This window comes from Crinia signifera, chromosome 2, assembly GCF_055691185.1.
Source record: "Crinia signifera chromosome 2, ASM5569118v1, whole genome shotgun sequence".
Taxonomy (NCBI): domain Eukaryota; kingdom Metazoa; phylum Chordata; class Amphibia; order Anura; family Myobatrachidae; genus Crinia; species Crinia signifera.
The window spans coordinates 378,943,553-378,959,757 of record NC_139218.1 but is presented as its reverse complement, the minus strand read 5'-3'; the positions used below and the strand labels follow the sequence as shown (position 1 = coordinate 378,959,757).

Sequence of the window (16,205 nt, the reverse complement as noted above, 5' to 3'; positions counted from 1 at the left end):
TCCTGCGATAAGAGCAAAAGCAGGTGACTGAGGACAAAGCGATGAAATATACAGAATACTGTATAATAAAAGACTTTACAAAAGCCATTAGAAGCAAAGAGTTTCTCTAGCAACTTGTCTCTTTGGGCCTTATTCTAGTTCACTCTTTCTGACAAATTCCTTCTTAGATGGTCAAAACCATGTGCACTGCAGGGGGACAGATGTAAAATGTGCAGAGAGAATTAGATTTGGGTGAGTTATTTGTTTCTGTGCAGGGTAAATACTGACTGCTTTATTTTTACACTGCAATATAGATCTCACTTTGAAGTAAAACCCCACCCAAATCTAATTATCTATGCACATGTTACATCTGCCCCACCTGCAGTGCACATGGTTTTGTCCATCTAAGAAGGAATTTGTCAGAAAGAGTGAACTAGAATAACCCCCTTTATGATGAGGTCATCGCACAGGTTTATGTGATGTCACGGTAGATAAATTATATTGCAGTTTAAAGGTGCGTGCACACTAGACGATAATAGTTAACAATATGTACAATAACAATATTGTTTAGGATATTATCGCGTATAATGTTTAGTGTGTACCGCCTATATCCTTAACAATGTCTTCCATCGTCCTGCATGTACAAAACGAGGAAGGACATTGTTAACAATGAATCCCATATTGAATACCCTAATAAAGTTAAAAAGAATAATATATTTAAAAAAAAAATTGCATAAAAAAAAAAAAAAACAAGAAGGGTATAGTAGCCAATCAGACAAGGCACTGTGGTAATGAGGGGTTAGGCACCCTTCTCCGGAGTGTTGGAGTCCTGTCTCTATGGTGGACCTTGTAAATATAGGCACAGTACTTATGGATGTAATGGTTCCCAGCAGGTATATTTCCAGTTACGATTATTGGGGCTCCTGTAGCAGAAGAAATGTAGCTGGATTGTGGCAGGCATAGCAGGAGTACTTAATATCCCAGCACACCGTTCCGTGGGACCAACCAAAATGTCCAGGCAGTGTGTGCCAAGGTCCTGGTTCAGGATACCTCAAGCTCAATAACAGTACTACATGTAATTTACATGTAGTACTGTTAATGCTTTTTTTTTTTTAATATGTACTATTATTTTAACTTTATGTCTGGTGACATCACATAAGAAAAACTTCCTCAAAGTAGCGCTGATTACTGGCTTAATGTGCAACTAAATAAATTGTATCGTGTGACATCATCCAGTTGCCAGCTTGCATTACATTGGCTCTGAATGATCACATGACATCAGGATCCCAGGAACTGAAGCTAGTTTAAATATTGTGCAAAATTATTTACGAGAGGCTGAGGTACAGCTCTAAAACGGATTTTTCCAAATAATGGCAAGTGAGTTATGCCGCGGAACTTACAATTTTCGGTACTCTTTACCTAGAACGGCGCCCGCGATCAGAATCGCGGGCGTCGGGGGTAAAAAATCGCGGTAATCGCGGGCATCGCGGGTAAATCGCGGGTACATCAAAATCGGGTACCCGCGATTACCGCGATTTTCCCATAGGGAACAATGTTAAAAAGCCTGATTGACCGCGATTTTACTGTAAAATGCCTCAATGCCCGCGATTTTCCCATAGGAATCAATGTTAAATGGGCTACAGAGCCCAAATAGCCCCAATTAACCCTTAAATGTCCCCCCAATTTTTGTACGCCACCCCACGATCCACGCCAACCCGAAGCGTGGCGAGCGCAGCGAGCCCGCGAGGGGCGGCGGTACGCGTCCTCCGACCTTTTCATGCCCTACTATCCACGTCGGCGTGGAGTTGAGAATAGAATAGTGTGGCGAGCGCAGCGAGCCACCGAGCCCGAAGCGTGGCGAGCGCAGCGAGCCCCGCGAGGGGACGCGGATACCTTCACAGGTAAACGCGTCCCTTCGCGGGCTTCACAGGTGTCCGCGTCGCCACGGACACCTGTGAAGTCCGCGAGGGGACGCGTATAACTGTGAAGGTATCCGCGTCCCCTCGCGGGGCTCGCTGCGCTCGCCACGCTTCGGGCTCGGTGGCTCGCTGCGCTCGCCACACTATTCTATTCTCAACTCCACGCCGACGTGGATAGTAGGGCATGAAAAGGTCGGAGGACGCGTACCGCCGCCCCTCGCGGGCTCGCTGCGCTCGCCACGCTTCGGGTTGGCGTGGATCGTGGGGTGGCGTACAAAAATTGGGGGGACATTTAAGGGTTAATTGGGGCTATTTGGGCTCTGTAGCCCATTTAACATTGATTCCTATGGGAAAATCGCGGGCATTGAGGCATTGAATGCAAAATCGCGGTCAATTAGGCTTTTTAACATTGTTCCCTATGGGAAAATCGCGGTGATCGCGGGCATCGCGTCGCGGCCGTTTATGTGCTGCCCGCGATGTCGCGATCACCGCGATGGGCGCCGTTCTAGGTAAAGAGTACCCAATTTTCTTAAGGCTGTTCTATTATTTCTTCAGACGTGCATTTTAACACATTGTACACTGAGATTTTCTGCGTGGTTTCAAGGTCCATAATACATTTTGACAGAGCAACCAAGTCATAAGCGAACACATACTATTGCATGGATGTCTATAAAACAATACAATTTATTTGGATACATCAGTTGTGTGTCTGAGACTAGCAATTGCATGATAACACAAAATGCCCCGACATACAGGGGGTTATTCTGCTTCACTCGCAAATGCAAATTCACTCTCAGATGGACAAAACCATGTGCACTGCAGGTGGGGCAGATGTAACATGTGCAGAGAGAGTTACATTTGGGTGGGGGGTGTACTTCAAACTGATATCTATATTGCAGTGTAAAAATAAAGCAGCCAGTATTTACCCTGCACAGAAACAAAATAACTCACCCAAATCTAACTCTCTCTGCACATGTTACATCTGCCCCACCTGCAGTGCACATGGTTTTGCCCATCTTAGAGTGAATTTGAATTTGCGTGTGAACCAGAATAAACCCCACAGTACAGTGGTTTTCAGTGGATATGACCAAACTAGGGAAATTGTATTTCTAAACATATTTCATTATTTTGATGTGGCAAGTAGCGGTAATGTTACGACTGCTTCAAAGCTTTCCTACTTCCCAATTTTCAGACGCTGAAGGCTTGCATACAGTACTACAGTGCATCCAGAAAGTATTCACAGCGCATCACTTGTTCCACATTTCGTTATGTTACAGCCTAATTTCAAAATTGAATAAATTCATTTTTTCCCTCAAAATTCAAGTCATCCAGCACCCGCAGCCATGCAAGCTGTCAAATAATACACAGCTTCACTGCAATTAACATTTCAGTTTAAACGCACCACACCAAAATCTAACTCTCTGCACATGTAACATCTGCCCCACCTGCAGATGCAGCATGGTTTTGCCCAGTTGCCTGCTTTTTTGCTTTACTTACACACATGAAACAGGCTCATAATTCTGGTGTTGCGTAGCCATGCCAAGCTTGGTTAGATCCTTGCTTTGAAGATATCACCATCCACACAAAGGGCCTAATTCAGCTTCAGTTGTAGTTTTGCAAAAAATGTCAAAACTGCAACTGCTCCCTCTAGCATGTGGGGGCTTCACAGCACAGGGCAAGGCCGCGATGCAATTGCAAAATACTTGTATTAACATCGCAGAACATGAGTGAGTTGCAGAACTGCAAAAAGTTTGCTTAACTTGGGTGGCCCAGAGCTTGCCTTCCGGGCCACCGTCACCTGGCTCGCTGCAGCAGCATGCGACTTTACGCAGCAATCATAAACCGCCCCGAATATGGTCCAGACACGCCTCCATTGTCTGGCCTGTGCCCACCCTGCACTAAGTCTCCGCCCTCCCACCATTGCTTGGACTGCGGTCGTGTTTAACAGAATGCAACCACAGATTGAGGCCTCCCACCTGTGCGCTACAGCAGGCGCACAGCTGCGGAACTCGGTGATTAACGACTTTGTACTCTAGCAGCAGTTACTGAATCGGGACGAAAGGACAGAGATACGCATCGTTCTGTCTCAAAGAAATGTGATTGTTCTCTATACGCTGGACCAGTACATCCCACCCCCAGACTCCTGAGAAACTGGTCAATCGGAGTCTGAGGGCTAAATTTACTAAGAAGTTGGGATGTTGCCCATAGCAACCAATCAGATTCGATCTATTAACTTCTAGAAGGTGCTAAATAAATAAGTAGAATCTGATTGGTTGTTATGGTTAACATCCCATCTTCAATAGACCTCCCGTCTTAGTAAATGAACCTTGATAAGGAGTGTGCGAAAACAGATTCCCGGGTGATGCACAGCACCAGGTACATCCCCGGGGGTACCAGCCAGCACATATATTACACACATGGTACCATGTATGTTTATATGTGCTAAGCGGTTCCCCGCTGCACTACATGGTCAGCGCCGGTACAGCCGCCGTAGTGCCGGACACATTAAATGTATCAGTTTGTCAGAATGAGGACTTACCAGAATACCAGCATTTTTAATGGCAAGAGGAAGCCCGAGAAGCCCGGTGCCTATGTTCCCTTTCAAAACATGTATCAATGTCTGCACGAATCTGTAAAAACGCAAATAAAACACATAAAAATATTATATATATATTTTATACTAGGTGATTCATCGCGCCCTACGGGCGCTCTTCACACCGTCGTAAGGGGCTGCGCCCCCTTCATTTGTGAACGTTTGTATATGAGAAATATGGTTAGAATTGTATGAAAGATGCCCTGTATTGCAACTTAGGTGTCCGCGAATCGCGGGAGGGGGGGTCGCGGAGGGTGCCGCGAATTGCAGGAGGGGGGGTCGCGGGGTGTGCCGCGAATTGCAGGAGGGGGGGTTGTGGGGGGGTGGATGCTGCGAATCGCGGGAGGGGAGGGATTGCAGAGAATCGCGGGAGGGGGGTCGCGGGGTGGGTTGCCGCAAATCGCGGGAGGGGGGTTACGGGGGCGGGGGTTGCGGCGAATCATGGTAGGGGGGGTCGCGGGGGGTGTGCCGTGAATCACGGGAGGGGGGGTCACGGGGTGGGGTGCCGAGAATCGCGGGGGGGTGTGTGTGTGCCGTGAATCGCGGGAGTGGGGGTTGTGGGGGGGGGGGGTGTGACGCAAATCGCCACTTGAAAAAATCAACACAGAAAGGTCAACACATGTAAATGTTGACCTAAGTGTGGCACTTCATTGGTGTCCATGTCGACACATGAGAATGAATATGAAAATATTCAAAAAATGAAAACAAAAACTTCAAAAACTCATGTCAACCTTTTTCATTGTCGACCATAGCCATGTCAGTGTTTTCCATGTGCAATTTAATTCTGGAGCTGCCGCGAATCACGGGGGGTGCCGCGAATTGCGGGAGGGGGGGGTCGCGGGGTTGGGTGCTGCGAATCGCGGGAGGGCGGGGTTTCACAGGGGTTCCGGTGGGGGGTTGCCGCGAATTGCGGGAGGTGGGGGGTCACGGGGGGTGCCGCGAATCGCGGGAGGGGGGGTTGCCGGGGGGTGTGACACGAATCGCCACAAGAAAAAATCAACACAGAAAGGTCAACACATGTAAATGTTGACATAAGTGTGCCACTTCATTGGTGTCCATGTTGACACATGACAATGAATATGAAAACATTCAAAAAATGAAATAAATCTTCAAAAACTCATGTCAACCTTTTTCATTGTCGACCATAGCCGTGCCAGTGTTTTGCATGTGCCATTTAATCCTGGGGCTGCCGCGAATCGCGGGGGGTGCCGCGATTTGCGGGAGGGGGGGGTTGGTACCGCGAATCGCGGGAGAGCGGGGTTCATGGGGGTTCCGGTGGGGGGTTGCCGCGAATTGCGGGAGGGGGGGGGTCGCGGGGGGGTGCCGCGAATCGTCGGAGGGGGGGGGGGGTTGCGGGGGGTGTGACGCGAATCGCCACAAGAAAAGAATCAACACAGAAAGGTCAACACATGTAAATGTTGACATAAGTGTGGCACTTCATTGGTGTCCATGTCGACACATGAGAATGAATATGAAAATATTCAAAAAATGACAAAAAAATTACAAAAACTCATGTCAACCTTTTTCATTGTCGACCAAAGCCATGTCAGTGTTTTCCATGTGCAATTTAATTCTGGAGCTGCCGCGAATCACGGGGGGGGGTGCCGCGAATTGCGGGAGGGGGGGTCGCGGGGGTGGGTGCCGCGAATCGCGGGAGGGCGGGGTTCACAGGGGTTCCGGTGGGGGGTTGCCGCGAATCGCGGGAGGGGGGGTTGCGGGGGGGGGTGTGACGGGAATCGCCACAAGAAAAAATCAACACAGAAAGGTCAACACATGTAAATGTTGACATAAGTGTGCCACTTCATTGGTGTCCATGTCGACACATGACAATGAATATGAAAAAATTATACATAAATCTTCAAAAACTCATGTCAACCTTTTTCATTGTCGACCATAGCCATGTCAGTGTTTTGCATGTGCCATTTAATCCTGGGGCTGCTGCGAATTGGGGGGGGGGGTGCCGCGAATCGCGGGAGGGGGGTCGCAGGGGGGGTGCCGCCAATCGTGCAAGGGGGGGTCGCGGGGGGGTTCTTTTTGCCGCGAATCGCGGGAGGGAGGTCGCGGGGGGGGGGGTTTTCCCGCGAATCGGGGGGGGGGTGTCACGGGGGAGGGTTTGCCGCGATTCGCGGGAAGGGGGGGTCGCGGGGTGGTGGTTATGCCGCGAATTGCGGGAGGGGTCGTGGGGGGGTTCTTTTTGCAGCGAATCGCGGGAGGGAGGGTCGCGGGGGTGTTTTTGCTGCGAATCGCGGTAGGGGGGGTCGCGGGGGAGCGGGTGTTTTTGCCGCGAATCGCGGGAGGGGGGGGGGGGGGCGCGTGGGGGGGGGGGAGGTTTTGCCGCAAATCGCGGGAGGAGGGCGCTCACCTGGTGGCTGTGGAGTAGCAGTGCTGGGCAACATGGGAAGGCAGTGGGTGTCTGGCACTGTCTGTGGGCTCACTGGTAAGGTTCTCTGTCACATACCTCCCAACATGACCCTCTCCAGGAGGGACACAATGCTCTGTTTCTAGACTTCCTTAATGTATGATTGCCATCACCTGTTTTAAACAGGTTAATTTCTCAGAAAGGTGTTCAGCACAGATGAAGGCAATCACACATTGGCCCTTATTCTGATCTCGGCGGTACGGCCCGCGTGCGGCCGTACCGCCGATGTTTTCACTCTGCACATGCGCAGAGGTCACTCTGCGCATGTGCAGGCGAAATCGCCGCACAAAAATTTTATACGCCGCAAAGGGGGCGTATAGGGGCGTGAGGGGCTTAATACCCTCATTTCCCTATGCATACGCCCCGCGTTTCATGGGCGTTCCCATGCAAACGCGGGGCGTATGCATGGTAATGAGGCTATGACGCCAGTGATGGGGGTGGAAAGCTGACATCGCCGGATGTCAGCTCTCCGCCCCCATACAAGCTTTCACACGGACGATTGTCCGTGTGGTCTAAGCTTGCGTGAGCTGGTGGAGCGTGCGGCCCTGCCTTCGATGGTCGTCGACCATCGAATGCAGGGGGCAGCTCCCACCATGGTGGAGGCGTACGCCCCACCATTTTCATGCGGATCGCCAGCCGTCCGCGTACGGACGGCCGTGGCGATCCATCTTGTAGGCGGGGATTGGTTTGTGCGGCCGGAGCAACGTATGCGGCTCCGGCCGCACAGATCAGAATAAGGGCCATTAAGAGGAAAGTCCAGGAACAGAGCGTTATAGACACAGACACCCACTTTGAGTGACAGATGTAGCCAAATATATAGGAGATTGCTGTCTTGGTAAATGTAGCTGGAAGGTAAGCAGTGTCAGCCCGTGTGTGCGTTAATTTCAAAACACTGGCTGGCCCTCTGATTGGCTGAGAGAGTTCTTAGCCAATTAGAGGACTCACATTCAGGAGGCCACTGACTGGCCGAGAAAGCCCTCTCTCAGCCAATCAGAGAGCCCTCCAGTCTTTTGAAATGATTGAATAGATTGGTGAAAGAGACGGAGGCCATAGTGAAGGAGGTTACAGTAGTCTGAGAGGGAAATGAGTGTGAATGGGAGTTAGGTGTTACCAGGGATGAGGAAGGGTCGTATTCTGGTAAATTTCTGGAGGTGGAAGCTAAATGTACGATGGCCAGAAAGAATGGAGTGAAAGAGAATGGAGCGGGGGGAGCACTTGGGGGACAGAAGAGAATATAATTCTCCATGCTAGGAGCAAGTACATGCTAGGGGCTGTATACAATAGCGGTATCTGTAAACCAGTCACTTACTACACCCAGAGTCTGTTTAGAATCCCATTCATAATAAAAGGAGAGAGTTGCTTTAGACCTTGCTCAATTTAATTATCCCTGATAAATTCAGTTTAACATATATAAATATGCCGTGCTATGTGAATTACTGTGCAAACAGTAGAACCCTGAAGGGCAATGTAAATGAGGGCAATGTTCTGCAGAAGATCTTCGTCCAATAATCGTCTTTGGAAGACGAAATCTTTCTGTGCTAACATACCATAAATGTGAATGGAATAACTGAAGATACAGAAGATGTATAGTAACTATAGGCTTAGATCAGAGAAGGGCGGCCTGCAATCCAAGAGGATGGAACTTTCATTATTATTATCATTGTATATTTATATGGTGCCACAAGGGTTCCGCAGCGCCTGACAATACGTAAATGAGTGAAAGAAATATAATGAAATTAAGAATTACAGTACAAGGCAATTTAGAACAAGTACTTGGCAAATAAAGATGGTTCCATCAGGGGGCAGGACACTGATGCAATTATTAGGGTGGCAGAGATATATATTCTAAGAAAAGCACATGAGGAGAGAGGGCCCTGCTTGTGAGAGCTTACATTCTAAAGGGAAGGGACAGACAGACTGGGGTAGAAAGTGAGCATTCACAGAAGGTTAGGATGAGAGATGGCTGGGTGTAGGTGGGTCTTGAGAGGCCATTTAAAGTTTTGTAGGGAGGTGGAGAGTCTGGTAGGGAGAGGTGGAGAATTCCAGAGATACGGAGTGCAACGGACAAAATCCTAGAGACAACGTGCATTTGTGGAGCGGAGAGAGCGGGATGGAGTGTAAAGAGAGATAATGTCAGATATGTAGGTGGGAGAAAAATGGGCGAGGGTTTGGTAAGTGAGTGTGATGAGCTTGAATTGTACTGAAGGGAAAGGGGAGCCAGTGCAGGGCGTGTAAGAGAGGAGAGGAGGACATAGTACAGGTTGAGTATCCCGTATCCGAATATCCGTTATCCAAATTATTCCGAAAACCATACATTCCAGAAAGTTAAAAAAAAAAAAAAAAAATTTGCTAAAAACTCACTGGGGACATCTGTAACAGCACTACTTAGGGAATGATTTGTAACTGGCACTATATATGTACAAGAAAATTATTGCTTGGCATTCAAATTCAATATCTGAAAAAGTACACAAATTTTGTTTCATGTTTTGAAACCTTGTTTTTTAAACAAATAAAATATATTTGTGTGCATTTCATGTGCTTGATGTGTTTATACAGCATAAATGCAAGATACTTCAAAATACATCCTTGAAATATTAAAATATTCCGAAATACGGAATAATCCGTTATCCAAAATTCTCCTGGTCCCGAGCATTTTGGATACGGGATACTCAACCTGTACATCTGGAGAGGAAGCTGAGCCGGGCAGCAGCGTTGAGGATAGATTGGAGTGGTGAGGTGTTTGTCAGGAAGACCAGAAAGGAAATGACAGAAGTTCAGTCTGGAGAGGACCAGTGAGTGGACTTTTTTAGTTCTATAAGAGCTGGAAAGCTGCAGCTAGCTTATCCATACATAGAAATCAAAGGGATTTTAAACACTGGAGACTATATCATTGAAGATGAGCTTGATTTGGTGGGAAAACATGATAACCAATTGTTCTGTTGTTTCTTTTACTGTAAGTGTACAGTAACCTGCATTACAGAGTCTGGATGTAGCCATGAGGAGAACAGAGTTGGCTGCTGGGCCTGATTCAAGTGCGAACGCATATAGAAAACGCAGAGCAATTCACGATGATGAGGGGCCATTAAAGCATACCTGCCGACTCTTACATTTTCCTCTCCAGTGAGAAGCCCGGAGAGGACAGCAAAATCTCCTGGTCGGGGGGGCGGGGACAAGGCGGCTGACTCAAAGCCCCGCCCCCTGCGAGTAGGGGGCGGGGCAAAAATTATGTAAAATTAAGCAATTTGTGTCATTTTAGCCCCACCCCCTCCCACGGCCACGCAAATTTCAAGATTTCTTTCAGCGGCTCGGGGGGGGGGGGAGGACACGATTTTCGGGAGCCTCCCGACCATTCCGGGAGGGTAGGCAAGTATGCCTTAAAGTACTTCATAGAAATAATGTTTGCTAAATTTCTCAAAAAGAAAGTTCGGTACTTGTTTCCTAGAACGGCCACAACGATTTAGATCGTTGTGGTCGTAAGATAAAAAATCGGATCGGTCGCATCGCATGCGATTTGGTCGCATACGATGCGACCGATCCGATCTGCCGATTTTTCACCCGATTTTTTTTTTTTTTTACACCAGATTTGTTTAAATTGCCCCCCCAAATGTTAATAAGTGTGCTAGACCCCACGATAGACGTGAACCCGAAGCGTGGCGAGCGCAGCGAGCCCGCGAGGGGCGGCGGTGCGCGTCCTCCGACCTTTTCATTCCCCTACTATCCACTAGGGCGTGGAGTGAGAATATAATAGTGTGGCGAGCGCAGCGAGCCACCGAGCCCGAAGCGTGGCGAGCGCAGCGAGCCCCGCGAGGGGACGCGTCTCACTTCACAGGTATACGCGTCCCCTCGCGGGGCTCGCTGCGCTCGCCACGCTTCGGGCTCGGTGGCTCGCTGCGCTCGCCACACTATTATATTCTCACTCCACGCCCTAGTGGATAGTAGGGGAATGAAAAGGTCGGAGGACGCGCACCGCCGCCCCTCGCGGGCTCGCTGCGCTCGCCACGCTTCGGGTTCACGTCTATCGTGGGGTCATGGCGGGCACATAAAAAATGTGAAATGGGTCATATTGGCCCATTTCACCTTTTTTATCATTTTTCCCTATGTGAGATGGACTTAATCAAGTCCATCTCATCTTGTGCCATTATAATGGCACAAGACCGACCGATTTCAATGTTAAAAGATTTTTTAACATTGAAGTCTATGGAAAAATCGGGTCAATCGGTCGGTCGCATCGCGGCCGATTTTAATTGGTCGCGACCGACCGATTGACCCGATTTCTGTCAATCAAAGTGAAAAAATTGTAAAAAATCGGCCACATCGTGAGGATCGTGTCCCTTAATTAAGAGCCACGATCACTCACGATTGTGGCCGTTCTAGGAAACAAGTACCGAAAGTTCCGACTATGGTTTTCAGAACAGAAATGCTGATACTCGGCCCCGTAGTTCTAAAACATGGGTCCTCAAACTGCGGCCCTCCAGATCTTGTGAAACTACAAATCCCAGCATGCCTTGCCACAGTTTTAACACCCCCTTATAGCAAAACTGTGGCAAGGCATGCTGGGATTTGTAGTTTCACAACATCTGGAGGGCCGCCGTTTGAGGACCCATGTTCTAAAACATTTGGGAACCACTGCTATAAGCCAATACAAGTAGGATTGGCCCTGTGTAACATCCTCAGCAAAACTGCAGAGCCTGCCTCTAGGATCAGATGCTCGGCAGGTCCCTGTTGCTCCCAAATGCATTGCTAATGTTACAGCAATGTATGAGCCAGATCTGGGATAGTGCCAGGGTTCTGCAGATAATTAGGATTGTAGAAGTGGTATAAATGCAATTACTGATAATAAGCATCAAGGCCGTTTAGCCCTTTATTCTTCCCTGACATGACATCTTCATGTGAAACAAAAGCAAGCGGCCCATTATCAGGAACAGAACAAGTGGTAAATCCTGCAGAACAATTAATAAGCCGACTGGAAAACAATTACAAATAATTTACAGCTTCCGCATTGCGTAACAAATTAACAAAAAGCCCAAAACTGTGCGCGGCATAAACTGTCAGGATGTTCTTGGCTGATTATGTGGGTGTAATACACTGTATTACCAACTGCGGCAGAGAACCATTTATACTTTGTGCGGTTTATGATCTTTTGTTCTCAATCAACAAACCGATGAACATGTATAAATCCAAAATAGTCCGCAGACATGTCATAGCTACGCTGTGAGTAGCGGGCGACGTTGAAATGGCAGAATCAATAGTCGGTGTACCCTAGGGTGACCAACTCATCCCTTTAATCCGGGACACATATTATTTACACAGGTTCTGTGGCAGTTTAAAACCAGGTGAAAGCCAGCCACAGAACCTGTGTAATTAATATGTGTCCCGGATTAAAGGGATGAGTTGGTCACCCTAGTGTACCCGTACATTTTGGGACAGCATGGACGGTGTAATGGTTAGCATTAATGCCTCGCAGCAATGAGGTAATAGGTTCGCACTTTTTTAAATCGCTTTTTTTTATCCCCGGAATGCGCATATTTAATGAGATGCGAATTCCGGGCAAAAAAAGTGCGATAAAGTGCGATTTTGAGGACATGTGCGATTTTGTGTACAAAATAAAAAATGGCGTGTTCCCCCCTCCTGAGCATAACCAGCCCCGGGCTCTTTGAGCCGGTCCTGGTTCCAAAAAAAAAGGGGACAAAAAGCATAGGGGGGCCCCCGTATTTCTGAAACCAGCCCGGTCCTGGTTCCAAAAATACGAGGGGACAAAAAAAACTGGGGGTCCCCCGTATTTTGAAACCAGCACCGGGCTCCAACAGTACCTGAGGGAGGGGGGACCCCCAATAAAGGGGCCCCCGGAGGCTTCACCCATCCAGTGCTGAAGCCGGGGCTGTCACCGGCGTTCGTGGGCTGTGGACGCCGGCCTGATAGGGTTAAATCAGCCATACAAAACATTGCTTTATACAGGTGAACTACAAGTCCCAGCAGGCCTCCCCTGCATTCTGGGACTTGGCGAACCACAAGTCCCAGCATGCAGTCCTCCTGTAAAAAGAATGTTAAAAAAAACACAAACACTGAGACAGTACAAGTTAATTACACACATACATTAATTTTACACCATGGAGACGCTTAGCTCCATGATTGGTTGAAAGCGTCTCCATGGAGATGCATAGAGCCAACCATGCTAACAGCTTCTATAGCGCTCTGACAGCGCTATAGAAGCTGTCAGCAGTGACGGAGGAAAACGGCTTACCCTGCTGCCTGCACTGGAGCCTGGTGGTGTAAGTACATTGGTGTAAAATTAATGTGTGTGTGTGTGTAATAAACTTACTGTTCTCAGTGTTTGTGGGGTTTGTAACATTCTTTTTCAAGGTGGACTACAAGTCCCAGTGGGCCCATTAGTGCCCTTCATGCTGGGACTTGTGGTTCGCCAAGTCCCAGCATGCGGGGGAGGCCTGGTGGGACTTGTAGTTCACCTGTATAAAGCAATGTTTTGTATGGCTGATTTAACCCTATCAGGCCGGCGTCCAAAGCCCACGGACGCCGGTGACAGCCCCGGGCTTCAGCCCTGGATGGGTGAAGCCTGGGGGGGACCCTTTATTGGGGGGGGGTCCCCCCTCGCCCAGGTACCCCGTCCAAGGCTGAGCACCCACGGTGAGCATGATACAGCCAGGGACCTTATGTAAAAAGTGTCCCCCGGCTGTGGCATGACACCGCGGGCTCTTGGAGCCCGGCGCTGGTTTCAAAATACAGGGGACCCCAGTTTTGTTGACCACCGTATTTTTGGAACCAGAACCGGTCCAAGAGTCCGGGGCTGGGTTCAGAAATACGGGGGACCCCTAGACTTTTTGCCCCCTGTATTTTTGGAACCAGGTCCAGCTGAATGAGCCCGGGGCTGGTAATGCTCAGGAGGGGGGACTTCACGCCATTTTAAAAAAAAAATTAAACGTTTACACATATTTTACCATAGAACCATGCCCAGATCGCAATGATCTGGGCATGGTTCTGTCAAATTCGCCCATAACAACCTGGTCTGCATGTGTGGCGATTATTAGTAACATTTTCCCGAATTCGCATCTCATTAAATATGCGATTTGTATACTTTATAACGGGAAAACATCTGGATGCAAGTTCCGGCGTTACTAAAAATCGCCACTTCAGAATGTGAGATTTCGAGGCAAAAAAAAAAAAGCGCTATTTTTGCCGCATTTCGCATCTCATTAATTATGCGCTTTCGAAAAAATTCTATTAAATGTCACCCCTGCTATTTTGACCTGGGATTTCGGTGGATCCCCTTCCATGGTCCCCGATACCACTGACCTATTTTCCATAGTTGATCCCTTTTACACTGAAAAGGGAAACACGGGAAAGCATGGCAGCAGGAGGGGGGGGGAGGCACCGGCAGGTGGTCAGCAGTGGGGGTCAACGACCGGCAGACGGGCACCGGTAGGGGGGTAAAAGACATGCTAGCGGGCACCAGCAGGGAGGCCGGCTGGTCAGCAGTGGGAGGGCGGTTCAAAAAACAAAGATGAGAGCCATTTTAACCCACTAAAAACCCAACTTGAGTCCCGGGTAAGAATCGACTCGGGACTTTTACTTGGTTGCCATTTCCACTGACAAGAACCCCGTTCATGTGCAAAAACACCCGGAAATTTTAAGTCAGTGGAAAAGCGGTATAAGAGTACGAACCAAAATCACTGAAGCAGGGTGGAAGTAGAAACCCACTCACACCTAACTGATATGCTCGGAACAAAAAGGACAGATGAGATAAAGAGATTCTGTAAACAGACAGGGGCCAAAATTAATTCAAGTCAGGATTAAACAACACGAGGAAGAAACGTTTGCTTGATTGCATCGCTGTTCGTGTTTATAGCTACTAATTAAAATACGTGATATATCGCTGAATCTGTCGCCGCTACGCTGTAAGTCTGCTTAACGCGTCTGCCATTACCCGGCACGCAGGCAATTTAAAAGTCGAAAGAGCTAATCACTGCACAACAACGACCCAAACCTGTCATAGACATGTTCTCTTCTCATCGTACTCATCTACATCTGATAAGTATGCCACATTAGTACATACATTAACACAGCAGATGCCAAAATATACAACGTAAAGGAGATTACAGTATAACGCCACGGTATCCAGCAAATCAAATATTTAACCCTCCATAATAATTGCAGCCGTAGCTTCCCAGGAGAGTGAAGTACGTTGATGTTCCGCTAAAATGAATTCACCGCTATGTGGGATTATGTATAAAACCCATTAAACGTGACATTAGCAGGACTGTGCAGTGCCACCGCTTCATGCTGGGGGGTTCCAGGACCGATTACCACCGTTGACAGAACTAATTACATGAATAAGAATAATGAGAGGGATAGTCTGAAAGCCACAATACATACGTCAGGCCGTCCTCATTGTCGGGGCGGTGGCGTCGTTGAGCGGGCTGATTGTCATCGGAGAAGCCATCAGAATTTCCTTCATGTCCGATGAGAGGTTTCATCACTTCCATGTCTGCAGAATAAATTACAGGGAGAAGCATTGTGACAGCGCTAAAGGCAGGTATGCATTTCCATACAGAGCGGACACATATTACATAGAAGCAAAATCATTCATTTCTTGGGCCAAATGGAAATGTATAGGGCGGCCTTATTTGTTTTTACTCTTCAGTTGGAAAATAGGTTTAGAAAAAGTTGTTTATTTTATTGTATAAGGCCGGAGGGGCGATCACAGCGATTCATTTAAAAAAAAAATATTTCAAGAATAGGTAATATAAGGATCTCAAAATGACTATTCCGCTGCACGTGGTGGAAAATATCCATCTAAAAGCCCTGTAGTTGCAGGTGACAGGGACGTGGTTGCAGGCGACAGGAATGGGAGCAGGGTGTGGATTCTCCTGGACCTGAAGGGCCTATCTGCACAGGAAGCCCTGCTCGCTGTCACCGCTCGCCCACGGCATTGAATAGACCCCAATGATTTTATTGTGAATTATTTGTATATGTGATTTGTTCATTTTAAATACTTCTTAAAGAATTAATTCTTATAATAAATTTGGATATTTTTTCATTCTCTAGTCGTGTGGCGCTCTCTCATATATATATATATATATATATATATACATACATACATACATACATATATTTACTTATCTTTAGATTATCATTGTCTATATATATATATATATCGGTGGAGCGGAGACACAGTTATAGCACCCGATTGTTCTTTTGTTAGTTGACAGTAAAAAAGGTCTATGTCAACCCTGAAAGGTCCACTTGCAATAAGTTGCCATGAGCAAAGTTTGACACACAC

At 47.9% G+C, this 16,205-nt stretch overlaps 1 protein-coding gene across 2 annotated transcripts in view; it reads right to left on the bottom strand.

Annotated features, from left to right (window-relative positions):
* SLC36A4 (solute carrier family 36 member 4) overlaps nucleotides 1-16,205 on the bottom strand; it is a 174,735-nt gene that overhangs the window by 145,931 nt on the left and 12,599 nt on the right. For both annotated transcript variants that reach the window (XM_083170136.1, XM_083170134.1), the window contains exons 2-3: nucleotides 15,299-15,410; nucleotides 4,438-4,528 (exon numbers count right to left, since the gene is read on the bottom strand). In XM_083170136.1, the coding sequence (XP_083026262.1) occupies nucleotides 4,438-4,528; nucleotides 15,299-15,410 (203 nt within the window). The remainder of the gene's footprint in view (nucleotides 1-4,437; nucleotides 4,529-15,298; nucleotides 15,411-16,205) is intronic.